This window comes from Saccostrea echinata, unplaced genomic scaffold (genome assembly GCF_033153115.1).
Source record: "Saccostrea echinata isolate AGI-Se365-2 ecotype Australia unplaced genomic scaffold, CSIRO_AGI_Sech_v1 ptg000003l, whole genome shotgun sequence".
Taxonomy (NCBI): domain Eukaryota; kingdom Metazoa; phylum Mollusca; class Bivalvia; order Ostreida; family Ostreidae; genus Saccostrea; species Saccostrea echinata.
In genome coordinates, this window is record NW_026889752.1 from 4,188,195 (window position 1) to 4,210,086 (window position 21,892).

The 21,892-nt window shown below is 34.5% G+C and overlaps 2 protein-coding genes and 1 long non-coding RNA gene across 3 annotated transcripts; all 3 read right to left on the reverse strand.

Moving 5' to 3' along the window:
- Positions 1 to 6,054: 6,054 nt before the first annotated feature.
- LOC133178620 (toll-like receptor 13) lies at positions 6,055 to 8,046 on the reverse strand. The gene has a single exon (XM_061313351.1). It carries the CDS (start codon positions 8,044 to 8,046, stop codon positions 6,055 to 6,057), a length of 1,992 nt encoding a protein of 663 aa, XP_061169335.1.
- A 2,758-nt stretch (positions 8,047 to 10,804) lies between these two features.
- On the reverse strand, positions 10,805 to 17,168 carry LOC133178524 (uncharacterized). The gene has a single exon (XM_061313214.1). The coding sequence runs from the start codon at positions 17,166 to 17,168 to the stop codon at positions 11,226 to 11,228; it is 5,943 nt and encodes a 1,980-aa protein (XP_061169198.1). The 3' UTR covers positions 10,805 to 11,225.
- Positions 17,169 to 17,769: 601 nt separating this feature from the next.
- Positions 17,770 to 20,531, reverse strand: LOC133178769 (uncharacterized). The gene is made up of 3 exons (XR_009720021.1): positions 20,402 to 20,531; positions 18,083 to 18,241; positions 17,770 to 17,864 (listed from the first exon to the last, which is right to left on the reverse strand). It is a non-coding gene; the product is annotated as an uncharacterized LOC133178769 (long non-coding RNA).
- Positions 20,532 to 21,892: the final 1,361 nt, after the last annotated feature.

A 21,892-nucleotide genomic window follows, 5' to 3' on the forward strand; every position in this document is an offset into this window, starting at 1 on the left:
CAAGAAAATATTCTATATAATTTGATAATAATGTAAGTTTATTTGAGTTTTTGAGGTTAAGTTGAGAAGGTACAAAACTTTTACTTAACACAACTCTATAAATTTATGTATCATACCCAAAGGGGCCTTAGGGGGCAGGAGAGAGGACAATAAACATGTTATCATTAAACCTTCACTCAATTAAAGTACAGGCTCTATCAGAGAATTTCATGATTATGCAAGGTGGATACAGGTTTGAAAATGACCCTATAGCCCGAACCTCCTTGATTTCCTTTATAATCTTTACTGAACCAATGAGCAGACACAGAATATATATCTGAAATGTGTCTTTGATCCCATCTTAATTAATCTGAACCCATTTGATATCCCGACAACCAAAACAGTAGCTAGCCTTGATAGAATTTGAGTTATCAAAAATATGGGGAATCCTATCTACCCTAACTGGTGAACAATTGTGTTTTTAAATTGCGATACCCTTCTATTATTGATCTGGTGGAGGCCGAAATTGTCCTCCTTGTCAAGCCCTACAAGAGAAGTGATATCCTGATAGGTGAGGATGCTGCTGGCTCAAATCTGACTGTATTGTGGATCTGGACAATGTACAATTCAACTTAGGGTGCCCATGCCCCCATTTTAAATAGCTGAATTGCTCATTGTAATACTTCCATCCAACTGATATTTAAGTCTCAAATATATTAAGTCATCATTCATGCATTCATTTTTACCTACCTAGAGTTTTGCCACTACATGTGACAACAGTAAATATGTTGTATAATAATACACATCTACTTCATGTTTTATTCATATGCATTTTATAGTGCATTATTGTAATACATTTTAAAGCACAACAACTTGCTCTGCATGTATTTTACTTTACATGATTTTATATCACAATTAATTACTGCATTTGTATACAAATGTATCTTTTCCATGCCTCTCGGGGAGGGGGGGGGGGGGGGGGGGCTTGATTGGAAATAAACTATTATCTATATATACACTTTAAAAATACAGTACTTCCCTTTTTGAATTCAGCTATATAACATTTGGATGCACTGCAATAGATTTACTGTATTTTAATTAATTTTCAATCTGTATTTATTTACTTACTGCTTTAATTAAAGGTACAGGATAGCACTATCCTTGTACAATAACTTTTTTTTGTCACTAAATGTTTTCAAGTATTAAATTGATAAATTTATATAACAAATCTATGTTACAGAAGCCACTGTGAGAATAATATGGATATTCCTCTAAATATTGTGGTCAAGGGACATAAGTATCTAAATATCCGATACGTTTTTGACCTTGAAGAAGCCGAATAAATTTGAAGTTTAATTATCTTCATTTTCACGCTGGCTCTCTTTTTAAGATAATTCAACTAAATAACATTTTCTTTATTCAAAATCTGTTGCTGAAATTGGTTATTGCCATTGTTATCCCATGTAACATGTGCCAGTACAATGGAAGGACGGTGTGTCAAATCGATCCGTTTCCATCCAATCAAATATTCGCCATCGAGCGATATAAATGTCAATAAAATAATTAATGATATTTATTTTGACTGAAAATTAACTTTAAAATACAGAAATTGTGATTAACTATTTCAAAATACAAAAATTAAATCGGATACTTTCATCACCCACCTTTCACTTTCATTGATGCATAAAAAGGGGAGATAACCCGGAAACATAGTGACTAAGTACCGACACTGTATGGGTGGATAACAAAATTCCGACTTTACTCAATCATCAGTTTCTCGCAAAATAAGAGGCGAATGATGACATTAATAACAGGGTAGAGCTTTGATAATGACGCATATTGTGAGACGAGCTCAAATATGCGGTAATATATTTAAAATCCTGTCCCAATCTTGAAATAAATTCCATATTCATCTAGAAAACATTGAATATCCTCTATATATTTTATACAATGAAAAATGTATTTGTAAGCAAATAAGATATTATTCGCAGATATGTGAAAGGTCATCAACTTGGATGCGATGCGACGCCTATTTTACGATTTTAGTCATGTTTTTTTCCGCACATTCCCTAGTCAAGTGATTCTGCCGTATATTTGTGTGCAAATTCATTGAAGAGTAATAGAAGGGTCTAAACATTTCGATATATTGTAAGTGCATATCCTCAATAATCATGACAAGCTTTAACACATAAACTCAACGCAGCACAGTTAAGGTGCCAAATGGAAATATCGGCGATTTTTTTTAGATAGAAAATACATTCTTTACAAGGCTGGGCATTTCTTTTTAGGACTTCACAATTATCGGACAAATGCAATGTGGTTGAAAACTAAATGTTGAGGACGATTAGATTTCTTATTAAGACTTGTCACGTGATGTGGCAGTCACGTGATTTTAGCAAATGTACCTGAAGTATTGAGGTCATCTATAAATTCTAATATTGCAAGGGCATAACCAAGTTAAAAATCTAAGTTTAACATATAATTATTTTCAACACTCTTTGTAGTTTTTGAAAAGTGCTGCGAACCTATATAGATTCAACTATCTAACTGCTAAAATTACATTTGTTAGACCGTATGTTGAATATTTTGCTGGTCAAGTACATTAAATATAGATATAATTAAGTCATTTGCAAGATTTCAACAGGTTCGCAGCACTTTTCAAATATCTTCATACTTCTTGAGTTTATGTGTAAAAGCTTGTCATAATTCATTGAGGGTATGCCCTTGCAATATATCGATTTATTACGACCCTTCTATTACCCTTCAATGAATCTGCATACAAATATACGACAGTATCGCTTGTCTATGGAATGTACGGGAAGTATATGAATAAAATCATAAAACAGACATCGCATCCAAGTTAATGGCCTCTTATATATCTACAAGTTATATTTTATTTAATTACAAAATACATTTTTCATTGTACAAATATAACTTGATCCGCCTCTCACTGCATACAAACTGCGTCAAATTTTCCGATATGACGTCACATTGACAAGTGCATTGCAATCAGTGAATTGTTTATATATTGCTGTGTGGGATTTAACCAACAACAATAATGCATGCACTAGTTAGTATTGATGTAGTTTAAAGCTATTCATAAGTTTAAAATAGCAAATCATTTCATTTTGTGGTAATTTGAAGAACTTATATTTTTGTGTGATGTCATAGTAAGCATTTCCCTTATAAATTAGGCCCCGCCTCCTTACTGCAGCCTTAACTGTGCTGCGAAGAAGAATTAAGATTTTTTTAAAGTGCTAGGACGCAGCTCTGTTAAGGCTGCATAATGGGGACGGGGCCTAAATTATACGGGAAATGCTTACTGTGACATCACACAAAAATAGCAATTCCTCACAATAACAGAAAATGAAATAATTTGCGATTTTAAGCTGCATATGAATAATGAACTACATCAAAACTTGCCACTGCATTCATTTTTATCTCTAGTTAAATCCCAAACAACAAGATAAAAACAAGTCACTGAATGCAATGCACTTGTCAACATGACGTCATCATGGTAAATTTTGACGCATTTTATGTACAGTGAGAGGCGGATCAAGTATTTTTTTCACAGTGAAAAATGCATTTAATTATTAAAGAGAATATTATTTGCAAATGTTAGGTAGACCATTAATACAAATCTGAAACCTTTGTTTAGTGCTATCATTTAAAAACTATCGAGAAAATGTATTGAATTAATTTTACAGTGTTTTTTGTACAGGGTTTGCATGTTTCACACCGAGGTGCCTCATTAAATCGCGTTTTCGCAAGGGCATACACTTAATTGATCTTGACCATTTTTTAAAATATACATAACGGAAACATTCCTTAACTTGAAAAGTGCTGCTGCTTTCCTGAAATCGAGAGCATAACTTAATAGATACATAAAATACTTGGTAAAGGTCACACATATTTCGACTAGAGATAAATAACTTGAAATTTAAACTAATAAAATCTGAATTCTATTTAAAGCAGCAGCACTTTCCATAAACTACAAGATATGTGGAAACAATTTATTGCTTATTTTTTTAATTTGAACTAGGGCATGCCCATGCGATATTAAAAGTTGTTCATGACCTACATACAGTACATATCACATATATTGATCACGTGACTGTGAAATAAGGTGACCAAACCAAATTCAGTATAGAGCGGGATATATATATTTTTTTCAATTAATAGTACTAGTAAGTCATGTGATAATAAAGTAGCTTTACAAAAATAAATTTTGTTTAAAAAGGTATGTATTTATGCACGTTCATATTCCGCGGATTTCTTCGTAGTATGCCTTAACATTGCTGCGGAACCTAATGAAATCTTTCAAATGAATTCATTATTTCTATATTTAATGACGTTGACAACCAAAATATTCAACACGCGGTCTAACAAATGTAATTTTAGCAATAAAATATTAGATCTATATAGGTTTGCAGCACGGAAGGTTTTGAAAACATTTATAAATTAGTGGAACTTCAGTTTTTAACTTGGTTATGCCCTTGCAATATTAGAATTTAAAGATGACCAATACTTCAAGTATTTTTGCTAAAATCACGGAAATGCCACATCAAGTGACAAGTCTAAATGGAAAATCTAATCATCCGCAGCATGTTTTTAACCTTATTACTTTTATCCGGTACTAGTAAAATACTAAAAAGTACCCCTATCCTTGTAACGAATGTAATTTTTATCTTTAAAATATTTCCATTGCGCACATTTACTACGCTGCTGTTATCTCATGCATAGTTCTGATCTTCCGACGTATTTGGCTCATACATTATACATACCTCTGATACTTGGACACATTTGGCTCCAGTCTTTGGCACCCTTTTTTCGGCTCTTCAAAGTTTTTTAATTCAAATATTTCGGATTTCCAACGTTTTGGCATGAGTATCACTGAAGAGATAATTTGTCGAAATGCGCATCTGGTGCATCAAAATTGGTACTGTATAAGATTTACATAATCACCCTGGGGTTGAGGCCTCTGCTGGTGGACTGTTGGTCCCCGAAGGTCTCTACAATCCAGTAGCTCAGTACTTCGGTACTAGGTTAAAATTACGGATATATGTTTAATTGCTGTGGTAAAATTTAGAAATTTATTTCAAAATTAATGATTATCTCCCTCATGCATAACTCTGATCCTTCGACGTATTTGGCCCCAGTCTTTGGCACCTCTTTTTTTCAGCTCTTCAAAGTTTTTTTTATTTTTATTTAAATATTTCGGATTTTTAATGTTTCGGCATGTGCATCATTGAAGAGACATAAAATGTAATTTGTCGAAAAGCGCATCTGTTGCATCAAAATTGGTACCGTATAAGATTTACATTCGGAGCGTTATTTACTTTAGTTAATGTTAATCATATAACTCTTAACCTTTTTCTGCAACATATCTAAGAAAAATCATTAGAACTTTTACGAAAGTATTTCTACATAAATGTATTAATTTTGTGATTGATATGCCAAAATATTCACAATGTAAATAAACGGCTAGAATAGTTCTATTTTAATTATGATCTACATCTACAGAACAAAATACCAAAGATGGATACAAGCAATAATTTTAAAAAATAAAAACAAATAATAATGAGTTGTATGTCAATCTAAAATCATTCATCGAAAAAATTAACCTCTCATAGCCATATGTACAATTATGAAAAAGGGTTTAATATAAAAATAATCAAATAACCTTTAAGTATAATATATTAATCTTCGTATATTTCTAATACCTTATAATATACTAAGTTATCTTAATATATATCTTAAAATCTTAACCTTTAGAAGTGTTTAGAAACTGTTTGCAACGGCATATTTTGACAAATATCACTTAATAAAATTTAATTTTGCTTACACATGTAAATGTTATATTGCATAGAATCTTTTGCTATTAATGAGCTTGGGAAGTGTACATAAAAATAACTGTTTATTAGTACCTGTTACAGAAGAATCCAAGGAAAGAATTCAACTGTTTTATGTTTTTACTTATATATAGACAATACACTAGTTTTAAATTTAAAAAAATAACAAGTTCAAACAAAATTGTTTCAGACTTTCTATTTCAGACTTCTTATTTTTCAGACTTTATTTTTCTAGTACAGACACGGGTGGTTCACCGAGTGGTGCTTCTACTGCTAATGAAACCACCTTCCAAAACATTGATTCTTTGGTACCACCTTCGTGCCAAGTTACAACGGATCTTTTTTTAAGAGTTCTGTGAACAGACGAAATCATGTTCTTGCTATTGATGCTTTTGTATAACAAAAACACGACAGTAGAATCTCCACGTTGTCTTATTCTTTCTTCCACAAGATTGTTTTGCCAAAGGCACCACTCATTCTTCACAAATTCATTTGATAACACCACTACTATTTTCCTACTATCTTTGAAAGCATTTTCTATTTCACTGCATCTCTCGACACCAACTTCAAATTCTCGATCAGGAATACACAATCTTATCCCTTTTGCTTCCAGTCGTCGGACAAGCTTTCGCAAAACCCACTTCTCATCTGCTTCACAATATACAACATATGCATCATATTTAAATTCTTGTTCATTTAAAAGTTTCACATATCCCCTTTTTCTCAATCGGCAATAATAAATAACATTTTTGATAGTTGGCAAATGCACAGAAATCAGAATAGAAACAATTAAAAGAAAAAATGCTGATGTGGAAGTTGCTATAAGGATAATAATCCATGGGTTTTTCTCTTTACAATCATCCTCGGTAAGATTGAGATTCAGGATAGTCTTCTGATACAAATTCTTAGGTGTCTGACAAGTATACCTGTATGGAAAACTGAGAAGCGTCACATTTGTCTTTTGACACCAATTCTTAAACCAGATCATATCACATCCGCAATCAAAAGGGTTGATAGCAAGCGTTAGAGTGTGGAGATTGTCCATTAGTTCTAATGGTATAGATGTTTTGTTTAAAATAGCAATCTTATTCTGATCTAGACGTAATTCAACTAGATTTGAAAGGTTTTTAAATACGGTAGGTTTCCAACTACTAAGTTTATTTCTCGTCAAAGAAAGAATCTTTAATTTCTTTAACGATTTAAATGTGTCCACGTGGATTGAGTTCATTCTATTTTCTTGTAGGGACAATTTCTCTAATCTTTGCAAAGGTTTGAGCAACAAATGACCAAGAGATCCAGTAGGAAAATGATTCCCACTAAGATCTAAACTAGTGACATTTGTGCACAAGGCAAACATATTTTCGGAAGCATTTGTAAATTTGAAGTCATTGCTAACGAACTTCAGGGTGAGAAGACTAGATATATTAAATGCATAAGTAGAAATCTTTTTCAGACACTTAACATTTCTAATTTTTAACCATGTGAGAGACCTTAGTGAACTAAAAATATTATCATTGAGTTCTTCTAATTTCGTATGACTCAAATCTAGTTTTCTCAACGAGGGAAGGCAAGTAAAATCGTTTTTGAAAATGTTTTTAATGTCTGTATTTGACAGAATTAGTTCTTGTAAATTTGGATTGGTGCTCTTATTTACTTCGTTGCAAAATAATGGAATTTCTTCAAAGCTGTTTTCCCTGAGGTCTAATTTTTTCAACATTGGCAAGCACTGGAAACGATAACCTTTTAAAATTATTATTTTAGTACGATTCAGAGAAAGTGATGTTAGATTGGGAGTTAAACTATGCTGTTTTACTCCACAAAATGTGGGAATATCTCTCAAAGGATTATCACTCAAGTCTATAATTCGAAGAGAGAACAGACACATCAGAGATTCCTTTTGTAATGTTGATATAGATGTGGACTTAAGATACAACTCTTCTAGTTCAGGAACACTGCTTTTTCCAGATGAATTGCAGAAATGTGGAACATGAGTAATTTTATTATTTCTGCTCAGATTCAACACCTTAAGCTTGGGTAAACACTTCAAACGTTCAACTGAAATTTCGTTGTCTATACTGGTATTTTCTAGCAACAATATTTCCAATTTATTACCACTATTCTCGGGACTTAAACAAAATCCAGGAAAGTCACCCAGTTCTGTATCTCCTACGTCCAACTTTTGAAGCTCTGGGAAGCAATGAAATATAGATGGCATGATTACTCTCAATTTTGTTGATTGTAGCGTTAGACACTTCAAAGAAGGGAAAAAGTTCATTTGCCCTTTGCAAAAAGCTTTCATGTCTTTGAAACTAGACCGCGATAAATCTAATGCAGTCAAATTAAGATCCTTAAGAACATTTGCTGATAATTTCACCAGTTGGTTACCTGCTAGTACTACCGTACTTAAGTTAGTACGTGACACATATCTGAATAAATCTGGTACAATGATTTTCCAACTGTTTGAAGTTAGATTCAGAATCTGTAAAGATTTCGAAATGTTTATGAGTGAATCTCTCAAGATTCCAGATGTGAGTTTCGTATTAAAAGATATTTCCACTTCTTCCAATTTTTTGAGATTTTGAAAGATTCCACTTTGCATGAAATGAATATCTAAATTTTCAAGGATTATTTTTCTTAAAGGTAAAGTCGTAAAATTTTGCAGATCATTTGCAGAAATGTTCTGACGAATGAAATAGTGGACTTTAACTTCTCTTATATAATTGGGAAGTCTTGGAAAATACGTCAGCGTTTGATTCTTCTGTTTGACATGGCCACAAACCGCTGTGAGTTTTATGTCGTCACACAAACACATCTCGTGAGCACAGAATGTTACAGCTGAGGATGCAGTTTCGAACAGGGAATGCAAAAGAAAATAACACAGAAAAAAGTCAAGTGGTCTCATTTTTGATTCATGTGCCTGAAATACAAAAAAAATTCTGACATTTTTCTAAAAGTTAGAGTATCTTGTATTTATATATCAGTAAGTAATTTTTTATGATAGAAACCATCATGCATTATATTAAAATTTATAAATCTGGATTTTTTTTTCGATAAAATTGTAGTGCACGTTTTATATAATACTTTGCACTACAATATATCTTTGACTCAAATTCTTACCTCTGCTAATTTTCATAGTAAAATTGACAAACATTAATGATTTGTCCTGTGAAGATCTCCACTCTTATATAGGTGTTGTTAGAAAAAACATTTTATGTTTTGAATTCAAACGAAAGACAAATACTAATTTAACTTATTTGATGGAAATATTTTTTGCAAAGTGACCGTACATGTTTTTTGCAGATATAGCTATTAGGTCATTATCTTTAACAAAATAAATGCCTATATGGCATAAGTCCATAATATACATACCATTTAGATCACCTTAAGGAGATCCTTGATAAAAGTATTAAATTTCCGCATATCTAATGCATGTTCATCCTTAACACTCTCGTATTCAAGAACACCCTTGTAAGATAATTGCTTGTTCTAATTTGCAAAGGACCTATAAATGCATTAAAGTTATCCTTTAAGAGACCTTTACACACAATCTAATATACATAAAGACTTAAAAGAATACTTCCCTATTCCCATACAGAAATACAAAACTATAATCGTTTCAATTTAGAGTTAAGTGTTTACATAAAACTATTTCCCCGTTTGTAGTCTTGTGGTCACAAAAGGACACAATCGTTTCTTAATAATTATTTATCAGTTCCTGCAAGATTATAATTATTTTCAGACAAGTACTTGTAGATTATGTTTTCTGTCGCTTATTACAAAGCACATAATAATTCTGTACCAATCAATTTAAAATCGTCAATAGAAATAGAAGATCGTTGTTTTCTATGCCATAATTTGTCAGTGTCATTTGGTGTTCATAGTTACAAGCAGAGCAAATAATTGGATATTATAACAATTAAGGAAAGTAATTAATTAATGATTATGGTTGGTGTAACACTTAAAAACCAATATTCAATTTTCTGTCATTTTGATATTCTACTCTAAAATTCTAAATTCGAATTTTAACTTATTCCGTATTTTGAAACAAAGTAACATGATTTTATTCGAAAAAGTACTGCAATAACAGTTCGGGGCCGTGGGTTTTTATAAACAAATTAATAAGGCCATCTTTAAAAAAATGTTTGGTTGCCCTCTTCCGACGCAGGATAAAACAAAATGGGTAGGTAGGTAGTGTGATTTTTTTTTAATTCAAAAAAACCCCTTGCATATAAAAAGTTTAATAGTTATTAGTGGGATAAAAAATAATTCGGAAAATTTTTAAAAAGAAAAAAAAAGAAAATTGTTCTGAAGGTTAAAAATAGTTTTTTAGTCAAGTCGTTTTAGTCAGTTGGTCGGGAGGGGGTAAGCAAATATTTTTTTAAAGAGAGTCTAATCATCTACTTTTGTATGACGTCATGCAATTTAGGTTAAATCTTCAAAAATCTTTGATGATTAAAAAATAAATAAATAAATTTCTATAATTTTACAAATGAAGAATATTGAACTAAGAGTTCAAATTTTAAAATGTGAAACAGGTTTCCTTTTCCTAAGAAATCTGAACTGTGGATTGATACATGGAGCAATTATAGAAAATCATCAATAACAGAAGTCGTCCGCTAAATATTATAGTCTGAGAAAAGTGCAAGTCAGTCTGCATCATTTATAATCTCTTGTTTTCTAACCTCAGCTTCCACCAATTTACATTAAAAGAAATATGACTCATATTTGATCGAATGCATGGACTCATTGATGTGAAGTTATGCTTTATTCGCAGACCTCTCGGAAGAGGGTAAAAAACTACAAACAAATAACACACATTTAGACACAATCAATGCATAAGTTTCACAATAAATTGTACTGACAATAAGACTTGTTATTACCTGAAGTTATCAATTATTAACATGCTTTATGAAGAGAAAATGACACAATACAGTGTACCGATATGATATGAATATATATAAAATGACCTAAATTGTCCGCCATATTAAGTGAACCAGTTACAAAAAATAGCAGATAAAAATGTAGAATTATGCAAAACATACATAATGTTCACCAATGACATTTGGCGTATACGATATTTAAACGTTTATAAATCAATTTATGATTACAAATTAAATAAAGCAACAAAACTTACACCATGAGAGGACAAGACAAGCAAAATATCTGTAAACACATGTATTGTTGACTTGGGCGGAAACAAACACTTAAAAATAAAATCAAAACCGGGGACGGATAATTCCGGACACTACACTCCCCCTCTGATTTCTACTAGAAATCACTATTTTTAAAACAAATTCAACTGAAAAATACAATGTACTCATATCTAGTTTACATTACAATCTTAAACATACAAACACTTAACCTTAAGTGCATGATCAAAACCAATGATGTTCACTACACCTCCAAAAGGGTGACAAGTTCTGATATAGGTCTCACATAAGTAGAGCGTGTACCATCCTTCACAACACATATCTCAACTTTTCGGATGCGGCCATCATCACTTGGAAATGTCTTTTGTACAATGCCCATAGGCCAGTCATTTCGCGCACTTCCGCTGTCTTTCATCAAGATGACATCACCAGTCTTCAAGTTTGAACGTGCTTCTTTCCACTTATGACGCACTTGAAGGGTATGTATATATTCTGTTCTCCACCTCTTCCAAAATTCATCTGCTAATAACTGCACTTGCTTCCAATGCGCACGTATATCCTTTGGTCCAAACTCTGGGAAGGGGTGAATATTGCATGTGGTCTTCATTGTTAGCAAGGTAGAGGGTGTGAGCAAACATGGAGACTCTGGATCTGTTGACACGGGTAATAAAGGTCTATTGTTTACAATAGCTGTAACTTCTGCCATGAAAGTTACCAAGACATCGTGGGTTAGTTCGACTCGATTCTGTAGTAACATAGAGTCAAGTATTCTGCGGGACACTCCTATCAAACGTTCCCATGCTCCCCCCATGTGAGAGGCATGGGGTGGGTTAAATACCCAAGAAGTTCTTGAATTAGAGAGAAACGTCCCAACTGGTCCTTTTTCCACAAACTCAGCATTGATGGACAGGTCCTGTGTTGCCCCAATGAAATTGGTTCCCCGGTCTGACCTAAACTGTATCACTGGACCTCTAATGGCAACGAATCGCCTCAATGCATTAATAAATGCTGCGCTTGATAACTCTTCGATGACTTCGATATGTACCGCTCGGGTCACCATACAAGTAAATAACAAGGCCCAACGTTTTTGATTGGCTGAACTTCCCCTGGTCCTCCTGTGAACAATTGCCCAGGGTCCAAATGTATCCACACCAACGTATGAGAATGGAGGACTAGGTGTCACTCTGTCTTCTGGTAAGCATGCCATCTGTTGCCATCCAAGTTTTCCTCTAAGCTTGCGGCATATAACACACTTGTTGATTTCAGATGAAATCATGCGCTTGGATCCCACTATCCAAAATCCAGCAGCTCGCACCGCTCCATCAGTGAAGTGTCGACCCTGATGTGAAACTTTGCAATGAAAATGGTGAATAAGAAGCTTGGCCAGGTGGTGGTTTTTAGGGATGATTATCGGATGTTTGGATAAGTCGTCAACAATGCTTTTGCCCTTTAACCTCCCGCCAACACGTAAGAGACCATCTGGACCTAGCACTGGAGACAAGGATAAGATTGAGCTTCTGTTCAGTGATCTTCCTTCTCTAATGACTTGAATCTCTGGGCCAAAGGCTTCCTTCTGAACTGTCTGAATAATGAAGTGTTCTGTTTCTGAGATGATATCTGTGTCGTAAAGTTTCCCACCTGTATTGGAAGTCTTGACACCCTTGTACTTCCTGATGAAGGTCTTTAAATAAGCTATTGCTCGCACAAGTTTTCTCCAGTCTGAAAACCTTGTAAAATTGGAAACTCCAAGCATGGACTTCCTGTCTTGCAACTCCTCTGTTTTGAAGCACCTTACTTCTGGTTGCAACTCTTTATCTATCTCTGGGTTGATGAGAGGGTAATGGTCTAGAGCAGATGTGGAATGAGATTCTGCTGAAAGGTCTGGTCCTTTGATCCACATGCTGTCTGCTAATTGAGATGCTTTCACACTTCTTGTAGCAACATCTGCTGGGTTGAGTTCAGATGCTATGTAATTCCACTGCGAGGGCTGACTTGACATTCTGATGCGACTCACTCGATTCCCTACATAAATGTAGAACCTTCTATTCTCATTTGTTATGTACCCAAGTACCACTTGACTGTCGGAATAGAAAGAAAAATGTTCTCTGTCTATCTTCAACTGTTCATGGATGACATCTGCCAACTGAACTGCCAAAACCGCAGCACATAATTCGAGTCTAGGCACTGTATGCCCACTAAATGGCGCAACCTTTGCTTTTCCCAAGAGAAAACTTGTTGTGCAGGAATCTGGACACATGCCATGCAACTTCAAGAATGCCACGGCTGCGATGGCTTCTTTAGATGCATCTGCAAAGATATGCACCTCTCTCTTCTGGGCGCCCTCAAATGACTGGGAACTGTACTGTCTGGGAATCTGGAACTCTTCTAACTCTGGCAACGATCGTACCCAGGATTTCCATTCCTTGTAGAGAGAGTCAGGTAAGGGATCATCCCAGTCCAATTTTGATGAAGAGGAGACCATGTTTCTCAGCAGTATTTTGCCCCTGATTATAACTGGTTGAGCAAAACCTATCGGATCGTAGATACTATTGATGATGGATAATGCTCCACGCTTGGTAAAAGGTTTCTGCTCATCTGACACCTTAAACAAGAAGACGTCTGAGTCTGTATCCCATAAAAGTCCTAAACTTCTCTGTAGTGGTAGTGACGCTGCACCGAGGTCAAGGTCTTTCAGGTTCTTGGCGAGGTCACTTGATGGAAATGAATCGAGAAGTGTTCTGCTATTCGATGCGAATTTGTGAAGTCTTAACTTCCCTCCTTCATTAAGCGCCCCCTTTGTCCTATGTACAAGGCTTATGGCTTCTTCCTCACTGAAACATGACAATAGACCATCGTCAACATAAAAATTATTGTTTATGAGATCTTTGACGTCTTCACTGGATGATTCTACTGATTTTCTCAGACCATAAGTGGCGACGGAGGGTGAGGGGCTATTCCCAAAGACGTGCACTGTCATACGGAAGGTGGTAAGTGGGCGGTTGAAATCATTATCCTCGTGCCACAAAAATCTCAAAAAGTCTCTGTGTTCAGGGCTCACTTTGAAGTTATAGAACATTTGTTCCACATCCATTGTTACTGCTACTGCTTCCTTTCTGAAGCGCATCAAGATTCCTAGCAAGCTATTGCTAAGGTCGGGTCCTTTGAGCAGCACATCATTTAGAGATACATCACAGAATTTGGCAGATGAATCAAAAACCATTCTTATGCTGTCTGGCTTTTTGGTATGGTATACTCCAAAGAGCGGAAGATACCAGCATTCGTTTCCTTCATCCAAATCTGGGGCCTTTTCTGCATGGTTATTATCAAATAACTTCTGCATAAAGTCAATCACATGCTCGCGTTTTTGTCCATTGTGCTTCAAACTTGCATCAAAGGATCTGGCACGCCGTTCAGCTGCTTCCTTGTTGTTTGGCAAGGTTCTCCTGGTAGATCGAAAAGGGAGTGGAGCCATCCAATGACCTTGATCTGTCTTCTGTATTCCAGAACCTATAATATTGAGAAAGTCTTTATCCTCAACTGATAATCCTGGCTTCTCATCCTGATCCGTTCTTCTAAAAATTGAGTCAAAGTCAATCTTAATCTCACTATCACACGGAATCATCATGGTGGGACGTCCATTACTTAGAATGGTGGTTTTGTTGACGTTGACAATGTCTGGGCTATGTACCGTTCCGAGGCAGACATTTCCGATGATAACCCATCCAAGTGGCAGTTGTTGTCCATAAGGTAAGTTATCCTTCCCGATTCTGTGGTCTAACACATGATGTGCCATAATGAGGTCACGACCGATCAGTAACTCAATGTCTATACATTTGTCTAAAGGTGGTATGAGATGTGCAATGTCGTTCAGGTGGGGAAAAGATTGTGCCACTCCAGGTGATGGGATTTCTTCTCTATTGTTCGGGATATCATTGCACTCTATCAAATCAGGCAGCTGCAAAGTACATGTTCCATCAATAGATTCCACCATGTATCCCGAGGCTCTGCGTCCAGCTGTATTGAATTTACCAGCACAAGATGATAGGACATATTCTATTTCACTTCCACATTCTCCAAAGGCATTGAAGAACTGTGAGACTGCAAGGGATCGATTACTTTGTTCGTCTATCATACAATAGAGTTCTCTAGACAAGTTCTTTCTTCCTTGGGGGTACACTCTCACTAAAATTATCTTGGCACATGATTTTGATGTATTTCCTCGAGTGTTACATATTTTTGTACACTTGTTCGTTACACTCACTTCTTGAATGAATTTCTCCCCCTCGTGATCTTTCACAGAAGACCTTCGTAAGTCTGGATGAAGTGCTGATGGGTGCTTGGAAGAGTTACAAACATCACACTTTACAGTCATTTTACAGTTTGATTGGAAATGTTTCTTTGGTCCGCAGCACTTGAAACAGAAGCCATTTTCTCTGATGAAATCTTTCCTTTCTTGTAGTGGCCTTATGCGAAATTGCCTACACGCATTGAGTGTATGGTTGGTTCCATGCACTGGACAGCTTTCTGTGGTCACATCTGTTTTCCTTGAGGACACTTGCGTCTTGATATAACTTGTTCTTCTGACATGTTTACATCCATCACTCTGCTGCGCACTTTCAGTAGTTTCATATATGAAACTAGGGTCATTGCGTATCTTTGCGATATTATTAACAAATGCGGAAAAGACAGAAAATGGCGGATAGATCACACTATTTTTCTGTTTATACTTGTTAGCTTCATTTGTCCACTTCTCCTGAATGCTTGGAGGTAATTTTCTGACAATCGGGTTTATGCCACCTGAGGAGTCATAATATGAGAAGAGTTTTGCATACTTTTCATTCTGCATGATTGACTCAATCTCCATCAGAATGTCTGCGAGTTCAAAAAGCTCACTTCTGTTTGAGTTCTTTAAGGTAGGAAAAGCTGCGACTCTGTTCTTCAGTGATGATTCAATGCTCTCTGGACTCCCAAATTTTGAATCCAATCTTTCCCATATCAGACGCAATGCTCTGGAGGGGTCATGGGGATTTGCTGAACGGATGTTGAGAGCCTGCTGCTTAGACTTCATTCCAAGGTTCTGGATCAAGAGGTCAAGTTTTTCCATAACAGAAGCACCCAGTTCATTTGTCACATTTTCAAATGTTGATTTCCAGACGAGGTAATGTCCTGGGACATCATCAAATGCAGTTAGTCTTGTTGGTATAAGTTGCTTTTTGGCCAACAACTTAGCAAGTTCATTTGTTTCACTTATAACATTTTTCTCCGGTTGAACGACAACAAACTCTGGAGCAGTTGGGTTCAGAGGTTTCTGCGGTTTTTCTTCTGGTGTCTGTGAAATACATTGAACTTGATCTGAGCACTCACTGTTGTAGTTGTTTACAGGTTCTCTTGGTCTTTCTGAAGATTCACTAAGATTAGTGTGTTCACTTGTGTTAGTGTTAGGAAGTTCTCTTGGTTTTTCTGTATATTCACAATGATCCTGATATTTGGACGGTTCAACTGTGTAAGTATTGTCTGTTTGATATGGATCATCTTCACCTAGGTCATTTTCACAGGGTGGTATGTAGCTTTCTCCAAGAGAGTCGTATTCAAGACATTTCTTTATTGCCGTCAAACTTGACTGGGCTGCCTCAAACTCTTTCTTGACCGTGAGTAGACGCTGGGCTGCCTTAATCTCTGCTTCTTTTCTCATCAAATCCGCTTCTTCTTTAGCGTATTTCAGTTTCATTCGTGCTTCCTCAACCTTCGCTGTATGTTGTAGCACTACAGATGTGAGACGTGAGGATGAGGACCCTTGACTGTATGCTGACTTCTGCGATCTTGTGTTAGGTAGTATGGAGTTTAACTGTTTCAACACTGATGTCACTTTTTCTTGTAATGCAGTTGCGATGAGGGACCTGGAGGCTTCCTCTCTCGTACTGGCTTCGTGGCGTTGACTTCGTAAATATGCTACATATTCCGCAGAGGCCTTTTCATATTGCAACATGTATTTATTCAATGAAGTTTTGCAAGTCTTTGCACGCTCGAGATTCATGACTGGGTTTTCTTCCATATCCATGAGGATGGAATCAATGTCTCTCTTGATGTTTCCTAACTTGAATACGTGCCTGTTAACTTTTTCCTCGAACTGTTCCATGGCAGCTAAGGTAATGTTGCGGGATTTCCTTAATGCCAGAGCATCTACCATGATGGTGAGTCTGTGTCCAAGCAATGGTTTTTTTACTGTGAAGTTATGCTTTATTCGCAGACCTCTCGGAAGAGGGTAAAAAACTACAAACAAATAACACACATTTAGACACAATCAATGCATAAGTTTCACAATAAATTGTACTGACAATAAGACTTGTTATTACCTGAAGTTATCAATTATTAACATGCTTTATGAAGAGAAAATGACACAATACAGTGTACCGATATGATATGAATATATATAAAATGACCTAAATTGTCCGCCATATTAAGTGAACCAGTTACAAAAAATAGCAGATAAAAATGTAGAATTATGCAAAACATACATAATGTTCACCAATGACATTTGGCGTATACGATATTTAAACGTTTATAAATCAATTTATGATTACAAATTAAATAAAGCAACAAAACTTACACCATGAGAGGACAAGACAAGCAAAATATCTGTAAACACATGTATTGTTGACTTGGGCGGAAACAAACACTTAAAAATAAAATCAAAACCGGGGACGGATAATTCCGGACACTACAATTGATAAGCATAAATTAAAGAAACCAATACGTACAGATGGAATATATAGAATAATTTAACACACTTGTTGATTTGATTATTTTATTAACAGTAATTCAGCAGACTAGTATGGACATTCATTTTCTTCATTACCCCTTCACAGTCCGTATAGTTGTATAGCTGTAACAAAAAATAAGTACGAGTTATTCATGTAAATTTAGTTTTTCATATAGGAATTCTAACTCAAATGTACATGTATAAGCAATGAACTAAATTCAGTAAAGCCCACAAAAAACATAAAGTTTAACATGTGTTTTAGATAAAGTTTTCAGTCCGTGTTTATAAAATTTAAGCTATGTTTTATATTACTTGTTCATTCCGTGTTTATAAAGTTTTACCTCCTTTTAGCGGCACCACTCCAAACACTCCTCCGTGTTCCTGCGACAGCAGTACCAGTCGCCATGATCTTGTAATTGCAGCTCTTCTCCGATTGGTGTTCCCAATATGCTGACAACAGCCAATAGAACGAGGAGAATAAGGATCTTTTGCAACTCCATCTGGAAAAGAAAAACGCTTGGATCGGTATTGCTAACTAGAATTACTTCTCTACGACAGCAAAACCGATCTGTACTTTTCTTCCATTTCAAGGTTAAACTTCAGGAGTGTACAAGTATATCACTTTGAATTTGTTTCGCTGCACTGCAGGAGTTAGGATTTTAAATTGCAATCACAACGGTATATTTGGAACAAGGCATTTTATCGACAATATTTTTACTGAATATTTCTTAAAGCTAAAATAATGGAACTGTTTTTTTCTGACATGGTATTTTGTAGAGTAAAAAAAAATCTGCAGTATGACTAATTATATAGTTAGTTGGATTATCCCAACAAAAATAGTACTTTACTGTAGATCACTAAAATTTCGCGACACCTTTTTTCGCGAGATATTTTATGTCTCTTTATTAGCGAGACAAAATTTTCACGAATTGTGGTTATTGCTCTTTATAATCATAAGGATTACTATTATACGCGAGGATAAAAATTTTGCAAGCACACTGTCTCGCGAAATTATGCGAAAATAAAGATGATTTACAGTACATGTAGTTAATAATAGTTTACTAACAATAGTTAACTATTTTATCAAAGTTTTTACTATAGTAAATCAAAGAATATGTACTTTTACTATAAATGTCAATTTTGTTATATTTCATTTTCTCCACCTCTTACATGCAATTTTCTGATATAAGTAAGAAATATTTCTTGCATATTCATTTAACATATTATTTCGAAACATTACATCATTGTAATAAGAGAGGGATCATGGTGTTAAATCTCAAATAAAAAAAAAAAAAATTAAGTTTCATGGTCAATAAAAGATTTAACAATATAGCTAACTATAGTTAACTATATTTAACTTTTGTTTAGGCACTTCTTTCCCTGGTTAATGCACTTAAAAGTACGTACTAGAATTTTTTTCAAAAATATTCACTGTATATATGAAACCATACAGTAGGCGTTAAAAACAAGCAGGTGTTCATAATCGGCATCAAATATAATTAACCTTCAAAAGCATTTTATTGTAAACAAAGTGAATAGATGACTCAGATTAAAGTATAAATTTAGGTACATTGACCCTCTGATAAGAGAGATAACTCTGATTAAGGTATTAATTCAAGGTATATTGATCCTCTGACACGAGAGATAAATCCGATTAAGGATATCCGATCCTCAGCCAGGAAGGATAACTCTTAAATTTATTATTTGGTTTAAAAAGTAAAAATGAAGCTTGAAATTGATATCTTTTTGTGCAACAGTTTTCATTTTATGTATCTTAATATGATTCAAAGTTCTTTGAAGTCTTAGAAACGGTTTTGTAAAAAGTTGACATTTGTACCGCATAAAACAAAAAAAAAAAATGAATTCATTTTCAGAGATATTGATTTCCTGTAGTCTAGCATTAGATACCTCAGCTTATTAGCATGATATGAAATTAGATGTGATATGTGATGCCTAGCTTTTAGTAGCAATGATAGCACAAGCTTTTTACACTGTGTATTATATGACAATTGAAGTAAAAAGAAGAACTAAAATACTGTATAAGCTTTAAAAAGATGTAATTTTCTCCAATAGATACCTAAATCTTTCTATCCTAAATTATATTTTTTGATCTATTTTCAATTAGAAAATGCATAGCTGGTGTTTTTATTCGCATTTCCTGAAAATATATTTGAGATTTGATAACTTTCCCTGTATAATATGATTATCTATAATGATGAACTTTGAAGAAATTCCATGGGTAAATTCACGTTACTATGTGAAATCAGAGTCACTTTTGTAAACATTTTCAATTACTTAAAAGCTGATTTTCAGAACCTGAGGATCGGAGTACCTTAATGTATAAATTAAGGTACATTGGCCCTCTAATAAGAGAGATAACTCTAACTGGGATCTATGACTTTTATTCCCTTAAAATTTTTGAAGCTAAAGAGGTGATTTCTTCAAATTTTGTATTGCAAGGAATGCTGAATTCGTTTGCATTTCAATTATACTAAGCATATATACTTTAGATTTCTTTTTGGAAAATTATTAACATTAAATCAGCATTTTATGTCCGTGATCAAATGATGATGAACATAATTTAAGAAGCTAGACTGTACAAAATTATAGATCATATTGAAATTAGCTGAATAAATACAAAATTAAAAATTTGCACATACCATAATTTCTATCCTTCTTGTTGTTTGCGCTGATAATCAAAATCTTCTCTTTATATACTTTCTAAAAGTCATTATTTTCTATGACACAAATCAAATAAACTGCGCAACAAAATTGTTTGAGTAAACAATCTACTTTAGTCAATCCTTAACCATAGTTATTATGGTTAAACATGTCAAACAGTATATGAGACTGCAAGTCAAACGGCCTACTATTATGCTATATTCTGTACAATCATTGTTTACATCACAGTGAACTGTTTAAGAATCCCCAGCCAATTAAGGTGCTTTTCATTTTTTTCTTTTCAAGAGCCTTCCAAGAGTAGTTCACTTGATTTGATGTGGTGACGTAAACGCTATCTTTATAGCTATAAGTATGGCATGTCACACGATAAAATATTTGATCTTTCCCATTAACGTATATTTTAACTGTCCGGTACAATTTGTATTACAAGTAAATATTCTTTGTTAGTACTTTTAGTATTTGATTCTATAATTCTATAATTTCATTTATGCTCTACTTGTTATGCATAATTTTTAATAGTGCTGTACAATTTCAATAATTTTAAACTTGTAGTATAAATCCTCTTCCTGTATAATTTTCATCCCAACGAATTAACAAACAAGATTTAAATGACTCCCCAATACTTATAGAACACTTGTGAAGACACATTTTTGCATTTCTTAGATCTGTTCTGGAATATTTAGGTATCGTGTTTGGTTTATTATGTGTATCAGCGAGCAAACAAGACGGGGCATTCAGTTGGTTAGCAAAAGATCATATAGTGTTTTCCCTTTAAACATTTAAAAAAATCAGTATTGGGTTCGTATTTCACATAATGCAGGAGTGTATACATAGGTATGATAAGCACATCCATATGAAATTGTATATTGATTGTTTTATTTTATTGACAGACTGGTAATTAAGCATATGCATAATCACCGTGCATATGGGGGTACGGAATAGTGACCTTTAGGGGTGCGGATTTCGAAGCGTAATTTGCTACGAAAATTGACCTAATTAGCTTTTCTACAGCGATTGAGATGGAATTAGTTCTATGTTAATGTACCACGGAACACAGTGATTTCTCCGCGTATTGATACCAGTATCCCTCTTCACAATTCGAGCTAGAAGTACATGAACACTTCAACATTTTCTGGCTATGACACGCAGGGTTGCAGATTTGATCGGTTCTTGGTGAAAATTCTTGCTTAATTTATCATTCTACATCATTTGAGTTGTATGAGGGGTTTCTTTGCATAATTTTACAGAAGATATTCTAATAATATCTGGACTTTCACCCCAAATAAAAGGTGGAAACTTCAATATTAGTGTGTGCCACCCGGGGGTAAACTTATAGAGGAGCTGGGGGAAAGGAATCATTTTTCATTGAAGGTAAATAAATTCGACCTTGTCTGTAGGTGTCTGCATATATATGTATGTATATAATTATGTATATGTACATATATATGTATGTATGTTTGAATGTATAT

What these genes read in the sequence shown, in the direction of transcription:
- LOC133178524 (XM_061313214.1), bottom strand. Translation starts at nt 17,168, where the DNA reads ATGGTAGATGCTCTGGCATTAAGGAAATCCCGCAACATTACCTTAGCT.
- LOC133178620 (XM_061313351.1), bottom strand. Translation starts at nt 8,046, where the DNA reads ATGCCATCTATATTTCATTGCTTCCCAGAGCTTCAAAAGTTGGACGTA.